At 42.0% G+C, this 27,453-nt stretch overlaps 1 protein-coding gene across 1 annotated transcript; it reads right to left on the bottom strand.

Annotated features, from left to right (window-relative positions):
* FAAP100 (FA core complex associated protein 100) lies at nt 1–27,453 on the bottom strand. The gene is made up of 10 exons (XM_036757528.1): nt 27,175–27,453; nt 26,344–26,462; nt 24,167–25,125; nt 22,250–22,406; nt 20,357–21,150; nt 19,734–19,870; nt 17,643–17,759; nt 9,898–9,984; nt 1,533–1,676; nt 1–636 (listed from the first exon to the last, which is right to left on the bottom strand). The coding sequence occupies exons 1-9, from the start codon at nt 27,337–27,339 to the stop codon at nt 1,545–1,547; spliced, it is 2,667 nt and encodes an 888-aa protein (XP_036613423.1). The 5' UTR covers nt 27,340–27,453; the 3' UTR covers nt 1–636; nt 1,533–1,544.

The following is a 27,453-nucleotide window of genomic DNA, read 5'->3' as shown; positions in this document are numbered from 1 at the left end:
TTTCTAATATGTAGTTATTTAGTTATTTAGCATTCTGGCCACTGTTATGGGAAACTATGAACGTGGGTTGAAATGACAGGTTCTTTCCACTGTGAAACACAAAGCCACTGCTGAGCTACGAACATCAGAAGCTAAACTAGCACTCACAAGCAACACACAAAATATACATCACCTATTCTCATCATGCCATGGGTACAAGGCTCAAGAACCATTCATGCATGAGGCAGTTATCCTAAGAATGACAGAAAATACTCACTGCTCTTCAGCCTCAATTACCCAAAGGGGAAGCAAATGGGCAGGGAATGGGAGGTGTCAGTGGGAATGGGGATGAGTTCTGCTCTAGGCAGGGTTAGATGTTCCTGTTCAGGAGAGGCTAGCTCATTCTCTGGTGTTGTATAATATCAAAAAAGTTAAAAACAGATCCACCCCTCAAAACCTTTCTCTGGCATGAAAGGGCCCTCATCAGGCTTAGACATCCCCATCCTGGGGGGTGTCAGAAGATTTCCACCGCCTCTATTACTGCACACTGCTTGGCTTCTCAATGGAGAGGGTATCTTCAATCCCATCCTTAGGGATCATATGGAAGATTTTCTAGCAGTCAAGAGGTGAAATGTCAGAGCTGCTTAATAGAAGAACCTGTAAAAGGAAAGGAAAAAAACTAAACCACACATACACATACTCCTATTGAAGTCTTCCTTCAGTGTTTCCCTTTACCATGGAATTGAGCCTAGGTTCCCAAGGTTATGCCAGTAAGGGCTATTCCAGCAGAGTACAATCTCAATAAAGTCCTACCAAGCTGAAAGGATTTAAGTACAGCCCAGTGATGGACTGTTTGCCTGCTGATAGAGGACTGGCTCATTTAATTTGCAAAGGCTTATCACCAGAAGGCTGCCACCAGGAGGCATTTTTTTTTGGCAATATACTAAGGCATAGAGAAGTTGGAATTTAAGTCAATGGAAGGATGAAATTATAGCTCATTCGAAGGTAAAATTTAAATATACACGTATTTCCTAAAGTGAGTCCCCCTTCCTCAAGTGTGCACCCAAGTGCATGTGCACTCACCCACGCACAAGACACACATGCACATATACAACCACATATATGAGGGGATATCACGAAGAAAATGGGATTTACTAGTTTTAAATAATCAGCTTTCCTAGTACATTCAAAATGATTGAATTTATACATTACTTTTCAGGTATGCAATGTGGTACACAAGCATCATAAGAGCAAGTTACATCTACACTGTATATACTATTAGGCAGGAACCTAAACTAGAGATACTTGTTTTCAATGGATTATACCTAGGGAATATAAATATCCAAGATATATGGTACATACTAGAGTCAGATGCTGCCAAAGGAGCAAGTTTATCTTATAAAACTGCCAACATAATGCCAGTCCTTAAAGAATATAAGACAAATGAAAACGACTCAAAAAGACGAGGTGACTTCATGTTCCTAGGGAAACCCAGGATGGGGGCAGAGCTCTCTTCTATAAGAAGGAGGAGCCACCGGTATAAGGTACCCTACCAGCACCAGAGGTCACAGCAGGATGAGGCTTGGGTTTCGAAGCTGCTTGTAGACTTGCAGGAGTTTCTCTGCAGCAGCGCTGGCACTGGCGTCATCCTCAACACACAGACGATCTCTCAGAGACTGTACCTCCTTGAGTAGTATCTACACGGGTGAGTAAAGAAAGCCGAGGCAAGAAGGCGGAAAGAAATGTTAAGATGCTAAGAAAATCACTGATCAGTGCAGTGACTAGCCACAATTCCAGAAGACTCATGATTAAATACGATGCTCACCTCCTAAGAGATGGCTCGTGCTTCAGGGGGAAGATTCAGACATACATTTTTCTGGACAAGGTAAGTTAAAGAATTTGTTGTGCTTCATTCTGTGTATTTGTTACAAGGGTTTTGCTTTTCCTTCTTTTCCAAACTCAAATGAGTTAACCTAAGTAATCCTTTACCAAAGCTTTGTAAACCTTAAAACACTACATAAATCACTGAGGCAGCTGGGGAGCACAGTGGATAGAGTGCAAGGCCTGGAATCAGAAACAGAACTCATTACTTGAATTCAAATCCAGCCTCAGATCCTTACCAGCTATGTGACGCTGGGCAAATCACTTAAAACTCTCCGGGCCCAGTTTCCTCATCTGCAAAATGGGGATAATAGCAGCAACTATCTACCTCCCAGGGTCGTTGTGAAGACAAAATCAGACATTTGTAAGCACTCTGCAAACCTTAAATCGCTATGAATGCTAGCTATCATTTATTTTTCCAAAGGGGAGTGGGAGGGAGAGAAGGTAGATTTTTTTGGTCAATTGAAAAAAATTAAATTAAATTTTAAAGAGGAAGAGTAACTTGTACTATGCTCAGTCAATAAGCATTTATTAAACATTTTCCATGTGCCAGGAACCGTGCTAAGTGCTGGGTATATAAAGACAAGTAAAAACACTGTCCCTTCCCTCACGGGGCTCACACTCTTACAGGGGAGGCAATATGTAAACAACTCTTACATACAAGATACATACAGAATATAATCTCAGAAGGAGAGAACTAGCGGGGAGTGAGGCAGGCCAGGGCTGCCTGTTACAGAAGGTGGGATCTGAGTGGAGTCTTCTTGAAGGAAACCGTGGAAGCCACGAGAGGTAGAAGTGAAAAGGGAGAACGTTCCAGGAATGGGGGCAGTCAGTACAAAGGCTTGAATGAAGGTGGTAGATGGAGTGTTGTGTATGAGGAACAGCCAGCAGATCAGTGTATCTGGATTGGAGGGTACATGAAGGAGAAAAAGTAGATTGGAAAGGTAGGAAGGGGCAAGGTTTGGAGGGATTTTAAGTATTTTTACATCTGATTCTGGTGGCAATAGTAAACCACTAGAGCAGGGGTGGGGAACCTGCAGCCTTGAGGCCACATGTGGCCTTCTAGGTCCTTGGGTTAAGGCCTTTTGATTGAGTCCAAGTTTTACAGAACAAATCCAACAAATCCTTTTATTAAAGGGATTTGTTCTATGAAGTTTGGATTGAGTCAAAGAGTTGCACTTAAGGACCTACAGGGCCACATGTGGTGTCAAGGATGCAAGTTCCCCACCTCTGCACTAGAGTTTATGGGGAAGATGGTGTAAGGGAAGGGGAGCAGCAGCAATATGGTCAAACCAGCCCTACAGGAAAATCACTTTGGCAGCTGAGTAGGAGAGAGAGTAGGGGAAAGACCTGAGGTAGGAAGACCAATGAGACTTCAGTAATAGTCCAGATGAAAGGTGAGAAGGACCTCAGTGTGAGTGGAGAGAAGAGGCTATATCTGACTAATGTTGTGAAAGTAGAAATGATAAAATCTGACAGCAGACTGAATATGTGGGATGAATGCAGGGGAGGAGTTAAGGATGACACTGCATTTGCAAGCCTGGGTGACAGACAGTAATAGTTTTGGGAAGTTAGGGGAGAGGGACATGTTTGAGGGTAAAGGTAATGAGTTTTGTTTTGGACATACAGACTTTATGAGGTAATTGTAATGACCAACCTTGGCCCTAGGGAAGAAGAATGAGAAAGTGCATTTCCCCCTCTTCTTTCCAGAGACTATGGCTGCCACACTCTACAGGTTAGTTTTGCTAAATTGCATTTCTCCCCCTTTCTTCAATTCTTCATTACAAAGTATGGCTTCTTTTTGGGGACGGGTCAGGGGGAAGAAGGAGGAAAAGGAATATATTTGGAAATTGAAATGAAGGTGATGTGAAAACAAAAGATATCAATAATTTTTAAAGTAACAGTTTTTGAAAAGAAAGGGCTGGCTGCCTTTTGCAAATGCTACCATGGAGAGTTCTCTCATCTCAAAGGAACGCAGAGGAATCAGAATGCCTCCAATTTTACTGAAATCCAAAGAGTTGGAGGTGCAAGATCACCAAGTCCCTTCAGGACTTGCTGAAAGTCACAGAGGTAAATAGATGGTTAAGCTGACATGTGAGTCCAAGTCATGTGACTCCCCCATCACTGCTTCCCACTACAACATGCTACTTCTTTTGCTTGAAAACCCACCTTCCCTCTCCATGGCCACCCATCTCATTTTCAGAGAGCTCTAACTGGTAGGAAGTTTTTCCTTTGATCAAGCCTAAGTTAGCCCCTTGTGATGTTTACTCACAGCTACTTATTTTGTCCACTGAGGTTAAGGAAAACAAGTCTAATCCCTCCCTATTCTGTGTGCTAGCTCTTCAAATACAGCTCTTATGTTACTCTAAGTCTTCTTTGCTCCAGTCTAAACAATCCTAGTGTTTTCAACAGATATGTGTATAATGCCACCTCAAGGACCTTCACAAACCTGGTTACCCTCCTCTGAATGCTCTCCAGATTATCACAGACTCTGAGATGGAAGGGACCTCATCAACCATTTAGTTCACCCCACATATAAACAGAACTCCAACTCCATCATGCCCGACAAGCAGTCATCTCACTTCTGTTCAGAGACCTCCATGGAGGGGGAGTCCTCACCTCCTAAGGCAGCCCATTCCACTTCAGGACAGCTCTAACAGTTAAGAAAATTTTTCCTGTGCTTTCAGAAAAACCTGGAAAGACTAACATGAACTGATGCAAAGTGAAGTGAGCATAACCAGAACACTGTACACAGTAACAGTAATATTGTTCAATGATCAACTGTGAATGACTTAGATATTCCCAGCAATACAATGATCCAAGATAATTCTGAAGGGCTCATAATGAAAAATGCTATCCACCTCCAGAAAAAGAACTCATTAGAGACTGAATGCAGATGGAAGCATACTTTTTTTTTACTTTATTTTTCTTGGAGTTGTTTTTGGTTTGTGTTTTCTTTCATAACATGACTAATATGGAAGTATATTTTGCATGACTACACATGTATAACCTACATAAAAATTGCTTGTCTTCTCAATGAAGGGGGAGGGGAGAGAGGGAAGAAGAGAATTTGGAACTCAAAAATTTTCTCCCCACTTAATAGTATTTTATTTTTTCCAATTACATGTAATGGTAGTTTTCAACATTCACTTCCATAATATTTTGAATTCCAAATTTTTTTCTCCTTCCCTCCCTTCCCCCCTCCCCAAGACTGCAAGTAATCTGATACAGGTTATACATGTACAACATACTTCCATAAATCATATTAAACATATTAGCCATGTTGTGAAAAAAGAAGAAGAACAGAAGGGGAAACACATGAGAAAGAAAAAACAAAAAAAGTGAAAATAGTATGCTTCAATCTGCATTCAGACTCCATAGTTCTTTCTCTGGATATGGATAGCATTTTCCATCATGAGTCTTTCGGAATTGTCTAAGATCACTGTATTGCTGAGAAGAGTTAAGTCTATCAAAGTTGATCTTTGCATAATGTTGCTGTTACTGTGTACAATGTTCTCTTGGTTCTGCTCACTTCACTCAGCATCAGTTCGTGTAAGTCTTTCCAAGTTTTTCTGAAATCCACCTGAAATCTGAAATCCTTCCATTACATTCATATACAACAACCTGTTCAACCATTCCCCAACTGATGGGTATCCCCTCAATTTCCAATTCTTTGCCATCACAAAAAGAGCTGCTACAAATATTTCTGTACATGTGGGTCCTTTCCCCTTTTTTTATGATCTCTTTGGATACAGTCCTACTAGTGGTATTGCTGGATCAAAGGGCATGCTCAATTTTATAGCCCTCTGGACGTAGGGGAACTCAAAATTTTTAAAAGTGAATGTTAAAAAATTTTACATGTATTGGAAAAAATAAAATATTTTTTAAAAGAAGGAAATTTTTCCTGACATCAAGTCTAACTGCCTCTTTGCAACTTCCATCCATTACTTGACAATATCAATCAGTCTAGTCCCTCATATACCCTACCACATGCTCTTCACTCCCAGTGTCTTGTCTTCTCCAGGTGAAATGGCCCTAGTTTCTTTAAATGATCCTCATATGACATGCCCAAAGTGCTTCACCATCCTATCTGTCATTGTCTGGACAATCTCCAGCTTATCAATGTCCTTCTTGAATTGTGGCTCCTCGAACTGAACAGTACTCCAGTCTGAAGACAAAAGTACAGTGGAACTACCACCTCCTCATTCTCTGAATTTAGCCCAAGATGGTGTTTTTCGTTGCTAATCACTGCTTACTCATCCCAATGTCATTCCTAAATGTGGTGCCTAGACATAAACACCACACTTACCCTCTTTCACCCTCTTACCTGCCAACCTTATTTCTTATTTCACTGAAAAAAAATGATGCCATTCACCGAGATTTCCCTCTTCTTCCCTCCTCCTCATCTCACATCATCCAAATGCCTTCTGCCACTATCTCCTATCTCACAGGAAGAAGTGGCCCTTCTCCTTATTAAGGAAAACCCCCTCTGCATGCACAAGTGACACCATTCCATTTTGTCTTCTCCAACAGATGGCCCTCTCTATCATCCCCACTCTCACTTATCTTTAATCTCTCCCTATCTACCGGCTCCTTCCCTACTGCCTACAAACATGCCCATGTCTTCCCCACCCTTAAAAAACCTTCCCTTGATCCATCCATCTCCACAAGCTATTGTCCCGTATCTCTTCCCCTTTTGTGGGAAAACTCCTTGAAAAAACTTTTTATACTCGATGCATCCAAGTCCTTTCTTCTCACTCTTCTTAACCCTCTATAGTCTGGTTTTTAACCTCATCATTCATTATATCATCATAATCTCTTAATCGCCATATCTAATGGCCTTCTTAAATCCTCATCCTTCTTGATCTCACAAAAGCCTCTGATACTGCCAATCACCCTCTTGTCCTGGTTATTCTCTTCTGTCTAAGTTTCTGGGATACAGCTCTGACCTGGTTATCTTCCTATCTATTTAACTGCTCCTTCTCAGGACCTTTGACAGCTCTTCATCCAGGTTATACCCACTAACCTTGGGCATGCCCCTGGGCTCTGTCCTGAGACTTCTTATCTTCTCCCTCTATACTATTTCACTTGATCTCATCTTTTCAATTCCCAAGGAGATTCAATTATCATCTCTATACTGAAGATTCTCAGATCTATTTATCCAGCCCAAACCTCCACTCACATTTTCAATTGCCTATTAAACATATCACACTGGATGTCCAAAGCTGAACTCATTATCATTCTCCCCAAATCCTTTTTTCTTCCTAACTTCTCTTTTACTGTTGAGGGTATCAGCATCCTTCCAGTCACCCTGGCTCAAAACCTAGACATCATCCTTAACTTCTCACTCTCCCTCCCATATCCAGTTCGGTGCCAAATCCTATCAATCTTACCTTGTAACTTCTATAGTATATGCTCCTTTCTCTCCTCTTGACACTGGCACCACTCTGGTGCAAGCCCTCATCATCTCTCACTTAGACTACTGCAATAGTCTGCTGGTTGACCTTCCTACCTCAAGTTTCTCTCTACCACATTCTATCTTCCACTCAGCCGTCAAATTAATCTTCTTAATGAAGATCTAACCACGTCACCCCCATTATTCAAACAACTCCAGTGGCTCCCTATCACTTCCAGGACCAAATATAAAATCCTGTGTTTAGCATTCAAAGCCTTTCACCTGGCCCCCTCCTACCTTTCCAGTCTCCTTACCCTACCCCCATACTATATACTTTTCAATCCAGTGACATTGACCTTCTTGCTATTCCTTGAACAAGACATTCCATCTCCAGACTCTGAATATTTTCACTGGCTGTCCCCCATGCAGGGAAATTTCTCCCTATTCATTTCTACCTCCTGGCTACCCTGGCTTCCCTCAAGTCCCAGCTAAAATACGATCCTCTTTGAGAAATTTTTCCTGATCTTCCTTAATGCTAGCGCCTTCCCTCTATTGATCATCTCCAATTTATCTTCCCTGTAGCTTGTTTGTACATAATTGTTTACATGTTGTCTCCCCTATTAGACTATCTTTTTGCCTTTCTTCAAATCCCCAACACTTTGCACAGTGCCTGGCATATAGCAGCCCCTTAAAAAATATTGATTGACTAACCAAGGTAGAGTGTAGCAGGACCATCACCTTCCTAGATATGGTCTATGAACTAAAATTTTAAATTTAATAGGAATAGTGGGTCAAGCACAATTATATGCATGTAAAAAAACCATATCCAACTCACAACAGCAGGACAAAGGGTTGAACAAGTAAGAAAAGCTCTTTGTATGCTGTAAAACACTTTGTATAAACACCAGCTGTTTTTGTTAGGAGTGGTGAGTGATTACAAGGCTGAAGGGCAGGGGCAGCCTGGAAAGACTTCATGGAAGAGATAAGCCTCAAGTACAGCCCAAAGGAGAAGAGGGAACACCGATTCCCCAAAGGAAAGTTCTGGGAACATAACATTCTCCCAATGTAACAGAGGCAGAAAAAGTACACAGCAGGAACAAGAGTTACATTTGTCTTTAGGGCCAAGCAGAAGAAGCCTAATGGAAGAAGAGACAGAGCACAGAAGCAAAAATACCAGATAAAACAAAGCCTGATACTACTACCCACTATCAGGAGGGCAAGTACTTGTGAGTTGTTTTCCAAGTACTGGAGTACTTGGAAAAAGACTAGCTGGAGGTAAGGGTTGCAGTACATGGCCATGGAACAGTTTTTCAGTGAAACTAACTGTTCCAGACTAGAACTGAAACCCATGCTCACAGTACCTCACAGTTGAAAGGGACCTTAGAGGCCATCTAGTCCAACATATCCCTGAAGAATCTCCCATACAAGATAACAAATTGTCTTCCAGCCTTTGCCTGAAGATCTTCCAGAGGGGTTAACCCACTACCTCCCAAAGCAGCTTATTCTATTTTTGGATAACTAATTATTAGGAAGTTTCTTCTTCTATCAAGCTTAAATTAATCTTTCTGTAATTTCCACCCATTGTTCTCTGCCCTTTTGGGCTAAGCAGAAAAAGTTTAATTCCTCTGCCCTGTGAAAGCCTTTCAAATACCTAAACACAGCTTATCATCTTCACCTTAAATCTTCTCTTATCCAGGACACTCCTCCCAATTTCCTTTAATTGATCCTTATATAGCATCTTCTCAAGTCCCTCCATCAATATGGTTACCCTCTTCTGGACATTTTCCCACTTATCAGTGTGGTCCCCAGCACTGTAGTTCATCTGAATTTAGTTACTTAAACGATCAAGGGCAACCAGGTAATTTCTTACTACGTCCCTAGTCATTATTATATCCCTACTCAAGTTTGTCAGCTTCATTAGCCATTTTCATTCTGTTCAATGATTGATTATTCTCCTTGGCAGAGAAAACAGAAACAAAGTAAGGGTTAAATAGCTCTGACTTTTCTCCACTGTCCACTATTACCTCCTGTTTACCCCAAACAGTGGTGTCATACCTTATTTGATCTGTCTTTTTCCCCAATATAGTTAAAAAACACCTTTTTCAATATCTTTAGCTTTCTTCACTATCCTTAGACCAATGTGAACTTTAGCACTCCTGACGTTAGAATTATAGGACCATGTCACTTTTTGTATTCATCTTGTTACCTGTTCTCATTGATATCATGCCCATATACAATCAATCAACCATGCCCCTTCCAATTTTGATCATGCTCCAAACTATTTAGAATAAATATTGGAATGATGGGTTTCACCTGGCTTGAAAGTTTGTGCCTGATTCACATAGGTGCCAGACATCAACCTGACCTTAGCTCCAGGAGCAGAGAAGCCAGCTCCACTCGGACAAGCATTAGCACTGAGCAGTTCTTAGAAGAACGCTAGGCAACATCTTCAGCACCATAAAGGAAGAGCTATAAAACCTTCTTCTCTTCTAGTTATGTGGCATTTCTGTTACAAGGCTAACTAAACAAAGAAATTTATTAAAGTGACATAGACAAGAATGTGATATAGGTCCCAAATTACCCAGTTAGAGCCTAGCACAAAAGCAGGTTTTCTAGAAGGGAGGATGCAGGCTGTCACTCACCTCATGATTGGCATGGATCTGACGAAGATACTGCACACGGAGATCAGGTGGGTTAGAACCCTGAGCAGCCTGGTCCATGATCATTATCTACACAGGACAGAGCAAAGTAGAAGAGAAAATAAAAAACAAAAAGGATTAAAAAGCCAGTGGACAAGTTCCATTACCCCTTTCTAGGGTGGCCTGCAGAAGCCCTCTAAAGAATTGTTTTCTAAAAGACTGCTTGCCTAGGCACTGTGACCTAGCACACCTCTCTTGTTCTGAGCATGTACTAGGCTCAGCCTAGTCCTCTGACGATGACCAGTCACGTTTACTTCTCCATCACCTGTCCTGATGTATACCTAAAGTACTTGGGGATGGTGTTTCTTCCTGGAGGGACCACAGATTCATCTATGGCATCTGTTCCCCAAACCCCTTCTTAGAATGAAGAAATGAACCCTGTTCAAACTCTTCTCTTCACTGCTTCTCCCTGGATGTGAGCTTGACATTTTCCCTTTTATCTTCTGCAATCTTCTTTTAGATCTTCATCTTTACTGCCTCCCTCCCTACTTTTACACTCTATTAATTCCATTCTGTAATCTTCCCAGGCCTCTGGAGTACCTGCTGTTTTATGCCTCTCTCAGGCCTCTCTCCTGCTCACTCTTCACTGCTTTTTCTACTTTCCTGTTCATCCACATGAACTATTTCCTCTGTTCCTCGTGTGGTTAGGGCTCTTGCTGATACCCTTACACAGAATCCTAGAGGGTGATGGTTATTGACTCTGAAACAAATTTCATTTCTGTCCTTTCTCATCCACTAATCCTTCCATCTCCCCCAAGAAATTTCGGCTCCACCTCTAGTTCATCTTCTCCATCCCTTCTTTTTATCTCCTATTCTCACCTTTGGGACTAATTATAATTTTAGATGCTCTGACATTCCCCACATGAGCAACTCTAATCCCATGGTCTTCAAAGTAAGGACACTGGTGAGACCTGCTCCTGCCTTCAATCCCCTGAAGTTGTCTCATGCAGAGGCCTCCAATGAAGTGTCCCATTTATTCACTCCACTTAGTCTAGCTCATGTTTGTATTGTAAAAAACACACACACACACACACAAAAACCCCACCTCCCAGTCCTCTTGCTTGCTGAAAGTCTTGCAACAAACCCAAATCTGCCCACCTAACTATGATGTGAGTCCAAAGAGATCTAGGGAGACTCATCAGCTGGGACTATAGCTGGATGAGCAGAAGATATATGAGGCACAGCTACCCAAATCAATTTAGGTACTTCAAGAACTGTCTTCCATTTCCCTAGTCTTCATTTTCTATGTGTATGAGTGAATGCATGTGTATGAGACATAAAGGGAGAGAGTGAGAGAAAGAAAGAAAATCAACTTCAAGCAAATCCACATGCATTATGGCATTCAATTCAATTTCAACAAGCACGTATTAAGTGTTTACTAAGGGTAAAGCAGTATGTTCAGCCTTGGAGATAAAGATTTTAAAAATGTAAAAATAACTATACTGCAAATTAGAATGTGCTAAGTGCACATAAGAGGTCAGAGAGGCTTGGGAAGGACAAAATCTCTTCTCCCGTACACCAGATACCACCTTCGACATATCCTCCCAAGTACTAGTGTTCTTCCACTGAAACTACTTTATATTTAACTGCCTGGTGTCTGATTGTATTTAGCCAACAAATCAGTAAATATTTATTAAGCAACTCCTGTGTGCTAGGCATTGCGTTAAGCACTGGGAATATAAAGAAAGGCAAAAGATAGTCCCTGCCCTCAAGGAGTCACAAGCTAATGGGAGACACAACATGCAAATGACTACGTACAAACAAGCTATATACAGGAGAAATAAGAAATGATCAACAAAGGGAAGGCATTAGCATTAAGGGTAATCAGAATAGGCTTCATGTAGAATGTGGAATTTTAGCTAGGGCTTGAAGGAAGACAGGGAAACCAGGAGGTAGAAATGAGGAAGGAGAGAATTCCAGGCATGGGAGACAGCCAGGGAAAATACCCAGAATCAGGAGATGACACATTTTGCCTAAGGAACATCCAGGAAGCCAGCATCATTGATTAGAATAGGTGGGAGTATAGGTAAGGTATAAGAGACTAGAAAGGTTGGGGGGGAGTGGGATAGAGAAAGGGCTTTGAATGCCAAAGAGAAGATTATTTTATTTGATGCTGAAGGTGACAGGGAACCAATGGAGTCTATTCTCTCTATATTTATTACACACACACACACACACACACACACACACACACACACGTTGTCTTCCCCATTAGAATGTAAATTCCTTGTGAATAGGGATTATTTCATTTTTGTGTTTAAATTCCCAGGGCCTAGCACAATGCTTGGCACATAATTAGTACTTAATAAATGCTTATTGACTGCTTGATTGATTTTGAGATGGTAGTAGTGAGAGGGATCACAGAGGGGTGGCACCTGAGCTAGACCTTGAAAAAGGGAGGATTGTCAACAGGCAGATGTGGAGGCAGGATATTTCAGGCATAAGGCAACCACACAGGCCTGGAGGACAGAGAGAGCTCAAAAGTTAGTAGCCCTATTTTTCTCGAACAGTGCACATGAATAACAGGAGTGCAAAACAAAGCTACAATGGTAGGATGAAGCCAGATTGTGGAGAGCCTTGAATAACTGAATGAATGAAAAAGCATTTACCAAGTGTTAACTATATGCCAGGCCCTGTGCTAAGCATTGAGAAAACAAATACAAAAACAAAGATAGTCCCTTACCTCAAGAAACTTACATTTTCACACAGCAGATAAGGACTTTGTATTTTACCCTATAGGTCAGTTGTCTCCAAAATGAGTTATGTGCCCCACAAGGGCTATACAAGAAGATCCACTGGGGTGCAAGTACAGGAAGAAAATCTTAGAACTTCTTTTTATATTTATTTTTATATAAAAATTAGAAAGAAATTAGGCTTCGCTAATACTTAATATATAACTGATGCTGCTGCCCATATGTGAAATGCTGAAGTGTGAGATGGAACATGAGGTATCCTGAGAACTAGATGTTCCACATGGCATGGAGGGACTGATGATGCCACTCTCACTCATTTGGTCGCTTTCAGCAAATTTCAAAGTATTACATTTTGTGTCAGCTTTCTTAAGTGGATTTACAGATTACATTATCTGGTTTTAATTACACTAACCCTCAACACGGCCAAGTGGTTTAAAAAGATTCCTGCAAAGAAAGCACGGGTGGGAGATAACAGTAATAACACTGCACAGCTGAACAAGAGAGTGGCGAGGATGACGCTTCTGCCCTCGGCACAAGCACTTCATTAGCTACATTACAGGCATAAACAGTGATGAGCTAATGGGATCTGACATGAAGTGGGCCAAAAAACCTGAAATTGTCAAGATTATCTGACATGTGGATTTTTATTCATCATAGTTAACAATGTACCTAGAAATATTAGCTGATGAAAATATGAAGCTGTTGTGATTGGCAAGGCATTTAAAAAAATAAGTTTTTGTTGCTGAAAACTATGTATGTCACCCATAAGAACCCTCATATACACACCCTTAAATAACCTGGAAAAGGAACTTTCTAACCTGTTTAAAAATCTTCCAAAGTATTTCAATGGGTTTGGAACCCATTTGTTAAAAAGGTAAAAAGGCAACACTTTCCAATTAGTTTACAAGAACAACTGAATGGCTGCAGGGAAGATGGAAATTTACTACCCAAGATACCACAAAAAATCTTGCATAATTGGTGGAAGGGATTGAAAAATATGCATCATGATTTAGTAAGTACAGCCATTGATGCATTTTTTTCCATGTGGATCTACATGTCTTGGTGAGGTATCTTTGCCAGCTGTGACAGCCAGTAAGATTGAACATCAACATAAACTGAACTTAGAAGCAGTCCCTCAAATTGCTATAGCACAAAGTGCTAAACCAAGATTTTTTTTTAAATGATAACAATGCTTGAAGAAATATTAGTAACTTTTTAGAGGCAAAAGTTTTTGTAACATTAATAAAATTAAAATATTTGAAAATATTGGATATTTTTGTCTATTTTTGCATACATTCGGAAACCACCAATAACAGCCTCAGAGAAATTGCTGAAAGTTTCTGAGCATGAGAAGGAAGTGACCATTCCTATTTAAGAAGATCCTTCGACAATCCCATTAATTGTGGACTCTAGAGACAGGAGGGACTAAAGGCAAGGGGACCAGTCAGAAAATTAGAACAATAGTTCAGGTAAAAAGCTTTGATGGCTTGAGAACTATGCCAGTGGCAGTGTGAGTGAAAGGCAAACAGATTGTGAGAGATGTTGCATAGGCAGAACTGACAGGACTTGGCAACAGACTAGATGTGAGGGATAAGGAGGAGGGAAGTCAAAGATAACTCTGAGGAATTGAACCCAAGCTGATTCAACAGTAAATATATTTGTTGAATTGACATGGCCAATATAGCTCCTCTTCTACTTTTGCCATCAGCATAACACATTTTACATCCTAAACTATTTAAAACAAACCTTTTCCAGCCTATTTCAGGGGGTGGTTTTATGTTTCATTCCTTTTCATGCAAAGAGCTCTTAAGATGGAGCTGTGAGTAACTACCCCTTTGCGTAACACTTCCCAGGTGGTCTCTGTTCCTTTCTCTTTCAGGCACCTTCCTAGCCTGGTCAGTTGTCCTTTGCTACATGGAGAAGCCTTGATCTGTGACCCACAATGTAGAATTATGGGCCCCAGTTTATAAGAACTTTTGAAATATGGCTTCAGTCAAGGGCCAAGGACAGGAATTTCCTGAAACACTGAGCTATGTGAACAGTGACAAATCACAAACTACCTGAACTACTGAAGCACATCCTAGGCAGCTCCTGTACACATCCCCGAACCCTGACTCAAGCCATAATGTAACTTGTTCCCTCACCCCATGCTTTAGTGATTTCTCACTGTCCCAGACTGTTCAAATATGCTCCACAGATCCCAAATGAACCTTCAAAAATATTTCTACAGTGTGACAATTTTCTAACAGAGTGAAAAAAGCACCAGGTTTGGATTCTACTATTTATTAGATGCATAACCTTTGGCAAATCATTTCTCATCTCTGGACCCCAGCCTCCTCATCTATAAAATGAAAAGTTGACTCTGTAACTTTTAAGGTCTAATAATGCATGTGAAGTGCTTTGCAAACCTTAGGGCAATATATAACTGTAGACATTATGATTATTTCTTTTTTCCAATTTTTTTCAATGAAGTTGAGATAGAAAGAGTCCTAAGACAAGCCACTATCCTATTACCCTTCTGTACTGAATCTTCTACAGACTACTGTGTAGAGAGATAAGATAACTAACCTTTTAGTTTAAAAAGAATATTAGGATATAAGCTCATCCTCTGTAGGTTCAATGAAAGCATTTCTGATAGCAGTAGCAGAGAGGACAGGTCCTATCCTGTTGACATCCTGACCAAACATAATTTTGATCTCTGCTACATCTCAAAACTTTGAAAGCTTTTTGTTCCGTGCAGTCTAAAGATATGTTTTTGGTATAGTGATATCTATTAAGAATGTTCTTGGGGCAGCTAGGTGGCGCAGTGAATAGAGCACTGGCCCCGGAATCAGGAGTTCAAATCTAGCCTCAGACACTTAACATACTTACTAGCTGCATGACCTTGGACAAATCACCTAGCGCCAATTGCCCCGCCTTCCCCCCTGCAAAAAAAAAAATGTTCTTCGGTTTTTACAGATCAATGTGATGTTCAAGCTATCGTGGGCAGTAGTTTAGGCTGTCATAATGATCTGGTTTCAGGATAGCTTATTAGCTACTTTCTCCTGTATAGTTGGAAGTCTGTATTTGTAGCATGGGAATTTGTCATCTGTCAGTCCATTAAAGATAGCAAGCTTCTGAGGATAATTTTAGCTACCTGGTCATATCTTGCTAGGTAAAGATTCCACAAGATGAAGGAATTGTTTTAATGTATTTTTTCCCTCTAACCTCCCACATTCCACTTTGAACTACCTCCTCCACCCCCACCAAAATCCTTATAACAAATATGCATACTCAAGCAAAACAAATTCTCATAATGACTATGTGCAGGGTCCATCACCTCCCAGGCAGGAGGCAGATAGAATGCTTCATCATTTGTTTTAGATATAATTTCTAGAGTCTGTATTAAGTGTAGATTTTCAATGAACTAAATATCATCAATTGTCCCTCTTCGGAATTTAGTAGCCCCTAAATTTCATCTCATTTTTTACGATTACCTTTGCACGGGTCAGCAGTATGCTTGTTTGGTGACACACAGCTGAAGGTGTCACTGAAAAGAAGCAGGATGAAACTCTTGCCTATAACTGCTGAAACTCTTTCCAATTTTGTTATTCTATGAGTCCTGGTGCATAACAAAAGTACACATGCTGTCAGGGTCAGTACCAGTTGCATCAAAGGTTTTCCAACAGGTGGATGTTGGTATTTCTGATTTGTTCTGATGTTCTTTTGCTATCTTGTGACATCAGAACATGAAGGAATACAAATGCTTCTGCTGCCCTTCATGCCAAGAGGATCATTATGATGCATTCTGGGTAGCACTGGCCTGGAAACCCAATGCCTATTTCTTAGATTCATAGAAGCAGCTTTATTACACTAGTCAGGATGCTAATCCAATTAGTAGCATAGACCAGGCCCTAAATGGACAAATTTCAGGGTTCTCGTCTCTCTTGTCTTCTCTCATGGCTATCATAGCAGTCTCAGGACACCCTGAGCATATCACCCTGGCTGGCATTCTTTTACATTGCTGGTAGCATCCTCTCCCCGATCCATGACATGGATGATGGGCTACACTTTGAGAGGGTAAGGCCCTGGGAGGTTAAATGACTTGCCAAAGGTTACAAGGATTTGAATCCAGGTCGTCTGACTCCAGGGTCAATGTTCTTTCCCTTGGATCATACCGGTTCCATGTTATTATTTTCACTATTATTCTTACTCTAATATGTATGATCCAAAGAGATTTTGGAAATGGTAAGCTGAGGAAGCTTCCTATAAACGAAAGAATGGTCAATGGGTATTAGTAATTCTAATACCCACTTCAGAAATAGCCTCTGATATTAGAGAATCACCAAGAAATGTTAACTTAAAAATACTGTGAACCATTGGATTTTTCCTTCCTATTCCACTCAAACCAATTTCCTGGGTCAGTTACCCTAATGCACCCAATTAAAGGTCAAGTGCATGTTTGGAGTGGGAGCTGGTGGCGGGTGGGAAGCAGCAAAAATATGAGAACTTAAACTCTATGGGAGTAGAGTTAAAGAACCTTCTTGCATATTTAGTATGACTAATACACTTAATGCTTCTATCGGAAAGCCATAAGGAATTTAGACACTGTTCCCTACACCCATATGACCCTACAGAGGTAGCTCAAGGACAAATACCAGAAAAGAATGGCATCTGAAAGGAAAGGGGCCCGGCTGCTTGCTGTGAGAGATGGCTGTTTCCATGGTAAACAAGAGCACACAATACCAGACTCCTTTTGGCTGCAGAGAAACTTAACACGGTTTCAGCTGCATTTAGAAGCAGAATAGACAAGACTGAGATAGATTTTCTTGCAACATCCTGGCATGGTAACTGTAGCTCATGCTACAAGCAACTAAACTGAACACACAGGGACCCCATAAAGCTATTTAAAACCACTCCTGCTCCTTTCTGTTTGGGGCTATGCTGGTGGGGCTCTCAGCAGAATGCCTCATAGATTAATGGGTCTCACTGCCTCACTGATGAGTTTTTAAATACCTGGATGCGTCTGATCACTGCATGATGCACCCTGCACATGTTAGCCAGAGAGGGGCTCTCCATCTGGATTTCCACAGCCTGGATGGGCCCCGCAGGGCACAGCTCAGTCACAGCCACCTGCAACAAAGAAGAGATCCTTACTGCAAACTTTGCGTATCACTGAATTTCATTAAAGGGGATGAAGGGACTCCACTCAACCCTTCTCTAAAAACTCTGATGTTGTGACTCCCTCTCTCGCTGAGGTTCTCTACTGAACTCTTCTGGCATGAGCCAAAAGCCATGTACATGGCAGGGGTTCCCACATCACCTAGCTTAACATTACCATGCTATTTATTTGCTAGAAGCTAGCAGTGCTTGAACATAAAGGATAATCATTGTGGCATAGGCTACTGAATTACCAACATTAGTTCTCAGCCTGATAGACCAGCTACCTGTCAGAAATCAATGCTAGTTATTTTTTAAACAGATGTTTCCAGTGGGGCCCAACAATATAGAATGAGTTTGATAACGTGGAACACTTGTCCCCTTAAAATCAAGGCCGGCTGAACTCACTCCAGGGCTTCAAGCCAGATTTATCTCCAACAAAGGAATCTGGGGTGACTAGTTTAATCATGCCTCCATGGAAACCATAAGTCTCCAACCTTGTCAGCTCACTGCCACCAAAAGCATGTTAATGAGACAGACCTGTGTCCCAACACTCAACAACAGGCGCATAGCCGCACCAATGGATTTAATCCAGAACGCTCAGTCCAGGACTGTACTAATGCTGTCAGTAACCACATTGTTGGTATCAGTGTTTTCAGGCATGAAAGGCTGAAGGCAGGTTGTACCTTCTGATTGGCCTTATCCAACCTTGTCAAGAATGCAGTAGAAGTAGCTATGACTTTCCTTTTGTACTCTGAAGAAGGGGAAACAATTCAGTAAATCTGAGGAAAAACAGAAAGCCAGGGAAGTCTAGCGTGTCCTTTGTGATTAGCACACAGGACAGGCCACCCTCTAGCACAGGGATTTTAATTAGGATTTTGCTCCTTCTGAGGCCATTAGCTCCTTCTACTGGATCCCGTGGGAAATGCAAGATGCCAAACATCAAAGTGACTACTGGTCCTGACCAGACTATTATCACCGGTTGTTTCTGTTAAGTTCCCAATACCACAGCAGTACCTAGAAGCTGCTTTTGGTCCAGTCTCAAGAGTTCACTTTGGTCTGAAAGCATCTAGGCATTCCAGAAGATCTCCAAGAGACTGAACCAATTGAGACTGGCCTCTGAGGTCTCCTTCCTAATAGGCAAATCCTAGATTAACATTTCAAAACCACTATGATCTCCTAGAAGTCCCCTACATATGAGTTCAGGCCAGACAGCCTGAGCTCATATAATTTGCTCTTCCCTAGAAGAAAGGTAAAGGGGGCAGGGAAAGAACACAAATACCTTTTGCTCTTTTGTCTTGCTGTGTATAGCACTGAGTTGGGAAGGAATGAGGGAAGCAAGACTGGTTGTACAAAAGCACTGTCAGCCTTTTATTTCTGCAAGGACATATGATAGGAGACGTTCCCAAAAGAAAGCTGTTGGATCTGATATCATATTTTAGCTTTGGTAATCAGAAAGGGAGTGAAAAAACAAAAGATTCTCAAAGGACAGTCTATAAGAACCCTTGAGGAGGTCTAAGGGTTTTGCCTCTTCTAATAAAAAAAAGGCCTACATTTTTTTCTGGCATTAAGAGTTAACTTATAATTAATAAAACCAGATATTATATCACTGGCTTCTCATGAAAAGCACGGTTATTCTGCCAGTGAGGGTTTTTCCATGTTGGCAGGTAGAAGCAGGTAAGGCAAAGAACTCATAAGAGTGGTCCATGCACTAAAGTAGTATGTGATTGTGGTTCTCACACTATCTTTGTAACCACAAGGCTTAGAACCATGCCTCACACATAAGTCAAGACATGAGTTACTGACTCTAAGCCCTACATGTGATAGAGCTGCTCCAGCTATTCCACGACCTGAGAGATTGTGAAGAGAAATTAGGGTGGAACAGGCTAAGGGTGGGGACTGGTAAAGTTTTCCCTGCAGAAACAGTTGAGCTAACCCATTCCTTGCCTCTCGAACGAGGAGGTGGATGTCGTTTCCATCTGGGGCCACCCCCTGGACTTCTGTCAGCACCTGCGTCTTCACTATGTCCACTATGGAATTCTCAGCCAATAGCCACTGGAGAGTAGCACAACACAGGGGGACTTCTGGAAAGGCAGAAAAAAGAAAACCTATCACTTTAGGGAAGGCTACATACACTCCCCATTGCTTTAGTGGCCAATATCTACCAAGGATAGCTTGCCAATTCAAATCCTCCCTTCCCTTCACTACTGTCCTATTTTCAGGCAAAGAAAGTCCACTTGGAAAATTTTAAAAAGCTCAGCTCCTTCAAAAAGGAAAATGGAGTACTTAAATAACCTAATATTCTTTTGGGAAGAGTTTTAAGATTAGGTGTGTTCAGGATGAGGAAGTTCTATCTATAAGACATAAACCCAAAGGAGAAAGTAGTTTAAATATAATAATCCAATCTGCAGCATCCCAACCCTTAATCACACCAGAGGAGGAAGTAGCAGTTGCTGCAATAAGGAATGATGGGATAGGAAGGAAAGATGACAGACTGAATGGATCTAATCTTCTTAGGCTCTGAAGTCCCTTCAGGGTCAGGTAGAGAGCTACCAGTCATTATTACCCACCTAAGCAATATTCTTTCAGGGCATTTTTGAGCAACTCAGATGACACCTTGACTGAGGCCACTGATGGTGGAAGGTACTTGGCTCTAAGAAAGTCTGGTCCCATTGGCTCGATGTTTTTCATATGTTCAGGCTCTACTTGCCCCCTGGAGGCTTCTAAAAAGGTTTTCACAGGGTCACTGGTAGGGCTGGGAAGGCCTGGAACTTGCACTTCAGCCACTGCAAGGCTAGGGAAACGAAGGCACTGCAGCATGTCCACAGTGTATTCACCCAGGGGCAAGAAGATACCATCCCGGTCAGGTAGGATGTCAGGGGGGCAGTCATCAAAAAAAGGGGCATCCAGAGAATCTGAAGAAGTTAAAGCACTGCCCAGAATCTCTTTGAGGCTGTAAAATAGTGCACAGGATATGGTCACAGGTAGGTCTAGTTTGCCATTTTCATTGGAGCCAAGTGGTAATGTCACTTCTCTTTTACTGCCAGGAGTGAGCTGATCAACTGGAATGGTGTAAGTGATGGCAGAGCCAACAGAGTCCACTTCTAAGGCACAGGAACTAGTAAACACCTGAATGCAAAAGGTCCACCCTTGGTCTAGACTGTAGTCACTACTATTCTCAAGCAAACAAGTGGCTGTCAGCACATCCCGGAGTTGAAATCGGCTCCAGGCAGTGGTGGTGGTACAATTAATGGGCTTTGGTCCTTCTCGATTAGACAGAAGGGCACAGCTCACATTCATGGCTTCATTGAGGCACGTCAGGGCACGGTTCCGCTGATCAACGGCCTTCTTCAGGAAAGACACTCTGTAGAAAGAATAGTTAGTTTGTTACACAAAGTCTTTCTAATCAATTTACCAAAAAAAGCTCTAAACTCCCACGCTAGATGTCCCATCTCCTAAGCCAAGGATAGTGCAAGTCCCCATACAAAACATAATTGAAAACAACCACCAGAGTGCCTGGTGTTTTCACTCTGACTATACAGCACCTACTGCCAGATCTGCTGAGTTCAAACTTTACACACACCCCCACCACCACCCCCATACATGGCCAGTTAACTAGCAACTCTGATGTTAATTAACACCTTCAATGGGACTGAAATTATGTTTCATCCTCCACCCTGATGTTCACCAAAATGTTCCCAATTGGCCCATTTTACTTTTTGAAGCTGTACAGCTAGCAACACTGAAAGTGGTGGGAAGGAAGTTCAGAAACAGACACAGACAAGCAGGGCAGTATTGGAACTACTATGTTAAATATGAATTATACAAAAAAAAAATCAGCAAGATGTATATAGTAGGGGAAAAAACAAATTGTACGTAACAGAAGTTCAGTTTCATATACAGTACAAACCCCTTTTTTGTTTTTCTTTCTAGATAGAGATATTCATATTTGTTGATGTTTAAGTTCATAATAAAAAATTTTTAAAACAAAGCAGTGGGAAGCTTTGGAAATAATTCAAAACAATTACATCTGTGGTTCAGATAGTCTTTATAATACCCTAGTAAAATCAGAAAGAGGCATGCAAACAGTTTGAGATAAGTGAATTCATCTAAAGCACATATATCTTTAACATATCACCTCCAAGTCGGATGACAGAATTGATAGGAAAGACTAGCTGGGTTTAAGGGTATCCTCTTCTCTCCTACCAGGCGTATGGCTGTTGTCTATGAAAGAGAGGAGGATTCTTTTGTCTTCCTGAGATAGCCTGGCTTCCCAACTGCTCAAACTACAAATTTATGCAGCATTTTGTCCAGCCGATGGCAAGCTCAGTATTCCAAATACTAAGCCAGAGGCAAAAACCAACATGCATTAAAACAGACCTAAATGATGAATATGAGTGATAGGATACATTTTAATAGACTAACATTCATATCTGCACCAGTAGCTAAGGACACATGTTTACCTCTCAGAGACATTGCCAATTCCAGAGAGTAATTCCTTAATTTTTTGACCCACTTTTCCTGTGGTCATCCTCACTGGTCGAGAATCCTCAGAACCCAGATCCAGACTGCAGGTCATTAGTCGGCCCTTAGCAGACAGGGCCAGCAGCTCTGCTTCACCTGACATATGACATACACATGGTTAGGACCTGATAAGCAGACAGGAGGCAACATTTCAGTCAACATTCTCGACCACCAGGATACATGCTAGCAAAAGACCAATAAGCTACTGACGAAGGAAGGCCATTCTTCTGGGACAGATATTGCCCAGAGACCAGGAAGAAAAATTTCCCACCCTCAGGCAGAATACTAGGTATATATTTCTGTTAAACAGACAATCTTTGCTGAAATGAAATTTCTGGAGATCCCAAGAAAAATTAAGGTCACTGGCAGAGAACTGGCAATAAGGATGTTAATCTGACTACAATGAACAGAAAAAACAGGTAAGAAAAGTCACAAGGAAAACAATAAACACATACAACACAACATAGTGACAGTGCTATGCAATGTAAAACTGGGTATACAGAAAAATGTTGCAGCATTTCCAAAGAGAAGCAGAGAAGACAGCAGGGAGTCCTGCTGAGAGGCTTTCATCAGCCCTTGTAGTCAAGGGCAGGTGACTTTCTGAAAGCGGCTCTGTCTCCTCACCATAGTTCTGTTTCCTTTCCAATCTCCTTTACTGTCTGTCAGGGATGCTTTGGGGCAAACAAGATCTTGTTCCTTTTGAAGAAATTGCCGGTCCCCCAGCCCTTGTTCCACTTCAAGCCCTAAATCTCATTTGATGGTTGGGGTATAGACACGGGAAGCCCAAGGAAGACAGCCACCAAAGAAGGTCAAAGGGAACAGGCAACTTTTGGTAGAGACTTCCTCAAGAAGTCAATAGGAAGACATTTTCAAATAGATGATTTTTTCTGAGTTCTCCAAAGAGTATCCCTTTGAATACTTAAGCTTTCAGTTCATAAATAACATTTTGCACATTTCCTCAAGCAAATAGCATATTATAGTGAGGCTGTTTTGCTGTCAACATCTTAAGTAGACCTTATTTTTCATTGTTAAAAAGGTATACTAACAGGTTACAAATATATATGTCTTCACTAGTTTGGTATTCTCCTATCTGGCCATTCATTTTCCTCTCCCTGTAGTAGAAAGGCAATTGTGGCTTTTACCTCTAAAGGAGTATTCTTTATATAAAATGCTTTCTGGGGTGGAATTTATTAGTACATTCACAAGGTACTTTAATGAAAAATGTGGCAATGCAAATGATCCACTCCATTCCTTTCCCCCCTCATACTAGGAAAGCACAGTTCAAACCTTCTCTGGCTTTGTCTACACGTAGACAACACAAGCGGACCCCCTTGTTTCCACATGTCTCTACTTCAGAGCGGTTTACTGGCAGGTCATTTGATGACTAGACCAGTTGCTTCTTCAACCTTCAAAAGAAAACTAAAAGCCTCAGTCACGTCAATCTGAATTTATCCTAAACTATTTGTTACAAATGACCTGGCCCCAACAGGCTCTAAGTGAGTAATCTATCCAACAGCCAAAAGTCAAAACCAAGCAAGGGCAAGCCCCTTCTCCCAAAAGTAGTGATGAAAATTAAAACACAAAGGAAGGAGTTTTGCAGAGGGTAGTTAACACTATTCAAGTTCCATACTTAATACAACCGACCTTTTCTTTAATCTTAAGTCGGGCACTGCCTGAGATAAGACAAGTGATTCAACAACAAGAGAGTGAAAGATGGTGGTAAAATTGAAGCTACACAAAGGGATGGAATAGAATAAGCAAGTGAAAGATGGATCTACCAACAACTTCACTGAGACAGTAATATTAGGGGTTAGGCCCCCAAGATCTTTGGTTTATCTTTAAATAGTTGCCAGTACCTTTAGGTGCCCTAGAAGACACAGAAAGGGTCACAACACTACAGATACTTAAACTGGCTGGAGACAGAACTGAAGGTAGGACCCCCTGGGCATTATCTATCTTCTCAGGGTCTGAGGGGTTGCTGTTACAAGCCAGGTCAACCACAGAAAGATCAGAATGGGTGCTGTAATACATGCGGCTTCCCACACCACAGGCAGCACAGAGAATAGGTCCTCTAATATAGTATTCTCTGAGTTCTGGCACCAGGTTTCCTCCTTCTTCCCGACTGGATTTAATGGCCATCATTTTGCCATAGTGACCAACAGCTACCATACAGTCACAGCTTGTGTCTTCACTTAGTGGTTTCTCATCCATGTCTTCTAGGATCCTTGGGTCTGTTCTTAGAGCTCCAATGAAGACCACAGGCTCTTCTAAGTGATGAAGTATCTTGACAGGGGTTTCTGGGCCACCAAGAGCCACCTCAGGAGACAACAGGGCCTTCAAAGGCACACAGCACAGTTGACCATCTGGAAAACCACAAAGGATCATGGGAGACTCCAGAAGGGCAGCATCTGCTCCAAACAGCAAACCAAACAGGGTCTCCTCCAGCACAAAACCTCCAGAACTACACCAAGGTGTGTGGGGAACACTAGTGCCTGGAGGGGATGCACAGCACAGGACTGGGAGGAAGCGAGAGGCCAGAGGTTTTCCATTGCTCCCTGATGGCAAAATGCAGGTAGAGAACTCCACCTCACTGAACTGGCTCCCTGGCCTGGGGTCCTCATCTGAACCTTGAGGCTGCTCAAACAGTCTCATCCTCCATTTGGATGGGCCCTGAGCCAGGGTGATGATGATGTCATTCAGAACCGTGAAAGCACACAGAGTAGCATCAGGGAAGACACAGGAGTCTGAGTCCACAGGAAACACACTTGAAGGGAAATCACCTTCTTTGTCCTCTCCATCAGTCTGGTTCACCAACCTTCAAGCAAACAGGGAAAAGCTTTCAGTCAAGACAAAGGCCCAGAGCCTGCAGACTGCACACCCTCTTAACAAGCTAAAGAGGAAAAGATGGTGCTGAGAAGTGTCTCATCAATCACATGTCTAGATATGGGACTCTTACAGTCAACCCTCCTGAATGTGTCTTTCAGGTGAAGCAGTGGCAACATAGCTACTCTTTCTGGAAGCACAACAATTAAGGAGCTATTTATTCAGAAGAAATAGGTTCCTGTTACACTTTCTCCTTTGATAATCAACAATAAAAAACATGTATCAACAAAGAAAACGTTAAGCTAAATCAGCCACAAAAAATCCTAGGTATGTGGATTACCTATGGTAATAAGGAAGTATCTCCATTCTCCCACATTGTTTCCGTAGAGAATGTTATCCTACAACTGGCAGATTGATTATTGCGCCTGTCTGCTTCTCAAAGAACAATTCAGGTATTAAAGAGTCAATGAAAAAAATGAATGGTTTGTGCCTTGCCATATCAGGTCCTCAGTTCTCACAGACAGGACTTATCTGAATACAAAAGTTGCAAGGAGTTAGGAGTAACTATTTTTGGATCACCTACTCCCTTTTACTGGGGACGTATCTCACTGTCATCAAACTGATACCAGAGAAGTAAAGGAACCATCAAGGCCAAAGACAGAGAAGTCTGATGCCAGCCATGAAGTTGTTTGCTTTCTCCAGACTGTACTGACCTGAATGACACTTCCCAAACTTCTTGGGTAGGGCAAAGGAGTCTTGGAAAACTAAAAGAGCTGTCCCAGGTGGTCCAGAAGGTGGGAGTGGGAAAGGTTCTACATAAATAGGTACAGACAGACGAAAAGAGGCTGGAAACACTTTAGATTTGGACTGGTGTTCAAGAGGAAGGAATACATTTTCCTGACTGGCCCCTATAGTTCTTATTCTGAGCCACAGCTTGAGGAGAGGCAGAATATTTGCAAAAGGATGGAGTTAAGGAAGTCACAATAGAGAGGATCTAGTATGGACTGCTTTGGTGGTCTGCTACCTTTAATCGTGTTCCTCTGCGTTAGAAAGTGCAAATCAAACAGCATCTCGGTTGGGTGAGTGATATCAGGTATCATTTCAAACACGTTAAAAGATGTATACCAGAAAGGCAGTTGCTACTCCTGCTAGTAAATTCTCTGGCCAAGCTAGAGACCATTACAACTCCTGGGATACACCTGTACCTCACCTGCTTTGAGAGTCCAGTGGCAAACAGTAAATGCCATTTCGAGCACACAGGACATAGAGCTCCCTACGTAAGGGGAGGAGCTCCAGATGCCAGACTTGATCAGGAAACCTATACACAGCCTAGATGTGAAGAGAACGAGCCCATTAGATGAACGTATAGCACAAATAACCCGACTTAAAACTCTAGAATGGTCTTTTTATACCAAACCCATAGAAAATCTACCTTGTTAACCCTTATGTTCAATATAACTCCCTCCTGTTATCCTCTCTAGGGCAAGAGATTAGGTTAAGGCATTCTTCTAACATGTTGGGTACAAGGTAAAAATTCCCTTCTCCACGAAAAACACGACTTTGAATTTTTTTCTGAAAGAGTTATGAGCAACAATGTTTAAGGTTAAACACGCCACATGTGCCTGAGCAAGAATGCAGAACATGCATTCAATGCATGGCTGGAGGCCATGTGTGTAGAGTCAGGGGTGCAGCTGGTCACCAGGGACAGAAGGAGAGAGAGCTTTGTGACTCACTAGGAGAAAGACATGAATCCAGCAATTACCAGGAAAGACGCATTCATCTTTATGCTATTTATAAATATGGAAACTTTACCCATATTTCTCAAGGCCGCTGAAAGGCAGCGTGGTATCATGGAAAAGAACACGAGATTTGAGTCGGAAGACCCGGGTTCAAATCCTGCTTCAGACACTGACTAGCCCTATGACCCTGGGCACCCGTCTGTTTCCTCGAGGGGGTGACCTCTAAGGACCCCTCCAGCTCTGAATCTAAGCATCCATGAAGAGCACAGGATCAGCCCTGCAGGTCCACCTGGGATACTCACATTCAGCAGCTTTCCCTCTTGGTTGTAGATATAGACGAATTCACTCCCATTGGAGAGATAGATTTCTGACTCGTGGCACAGCACCCGGGGTTTGCCCGCAGCCAGACCCCCGACCGGGCAGCAAAACCCGGCCAGATAATCCACCCGTTGGTTGTCCTCTGCCATCCTCCTGCCATACAGCTGCCTGATGAGAACCTAAGGAAGGGAGGGAAAGCACAGGCGTGGGGCACGAGGCGGTGGCAGCTGCTGCTGGTGCAGATGCCCCAGGGCCGGGCTTTG

Source organism: Trichosurus vulpecula, chromosome 4 (assembly GCF_011100635.1).
Source record: "Trichosurus vulpecula isolate mTriVul1 chromosome 4, mTriVul1.pri, whole genome shotgun sequence".
In the NCBI taxonomy this organism is placed as follows: Eukaryota; Metazoa; Chordata; class Mammalia; order Diprotodontia; family Phalangeridae; genus Trichosurus; species Trichosurus vulpecula.
The sequence above is the reverse complement of the archived record's forward strand: the minus strand, read 5'-3'. Positions and strand labels throughout refer to the sequence as shown.

Coding starts and splice junctions, on each gene's coding strand:
- FAAP100 (XM_036757528.1), bottom strand. CDS start 27,339: ATGGCAGAGGACAACCAACGGGTGGATTATCTGGCCGGGTTTTGCTGC. Junction 22,407..24,166: donor GTCTTCTAGGGCACCTAAAG/GTACTGGCAACT, acceptor GTCATATGTCAG/GTGAAGCAGAGCTGCTGGCC. Junction 17,760..19,733: donor TCCACCTCCTCGTTCGAGAG/GCAAGGAATGGG, acceptor TCTTTGTTGCAG/GTGGCTGTGACTGAGCTGTG.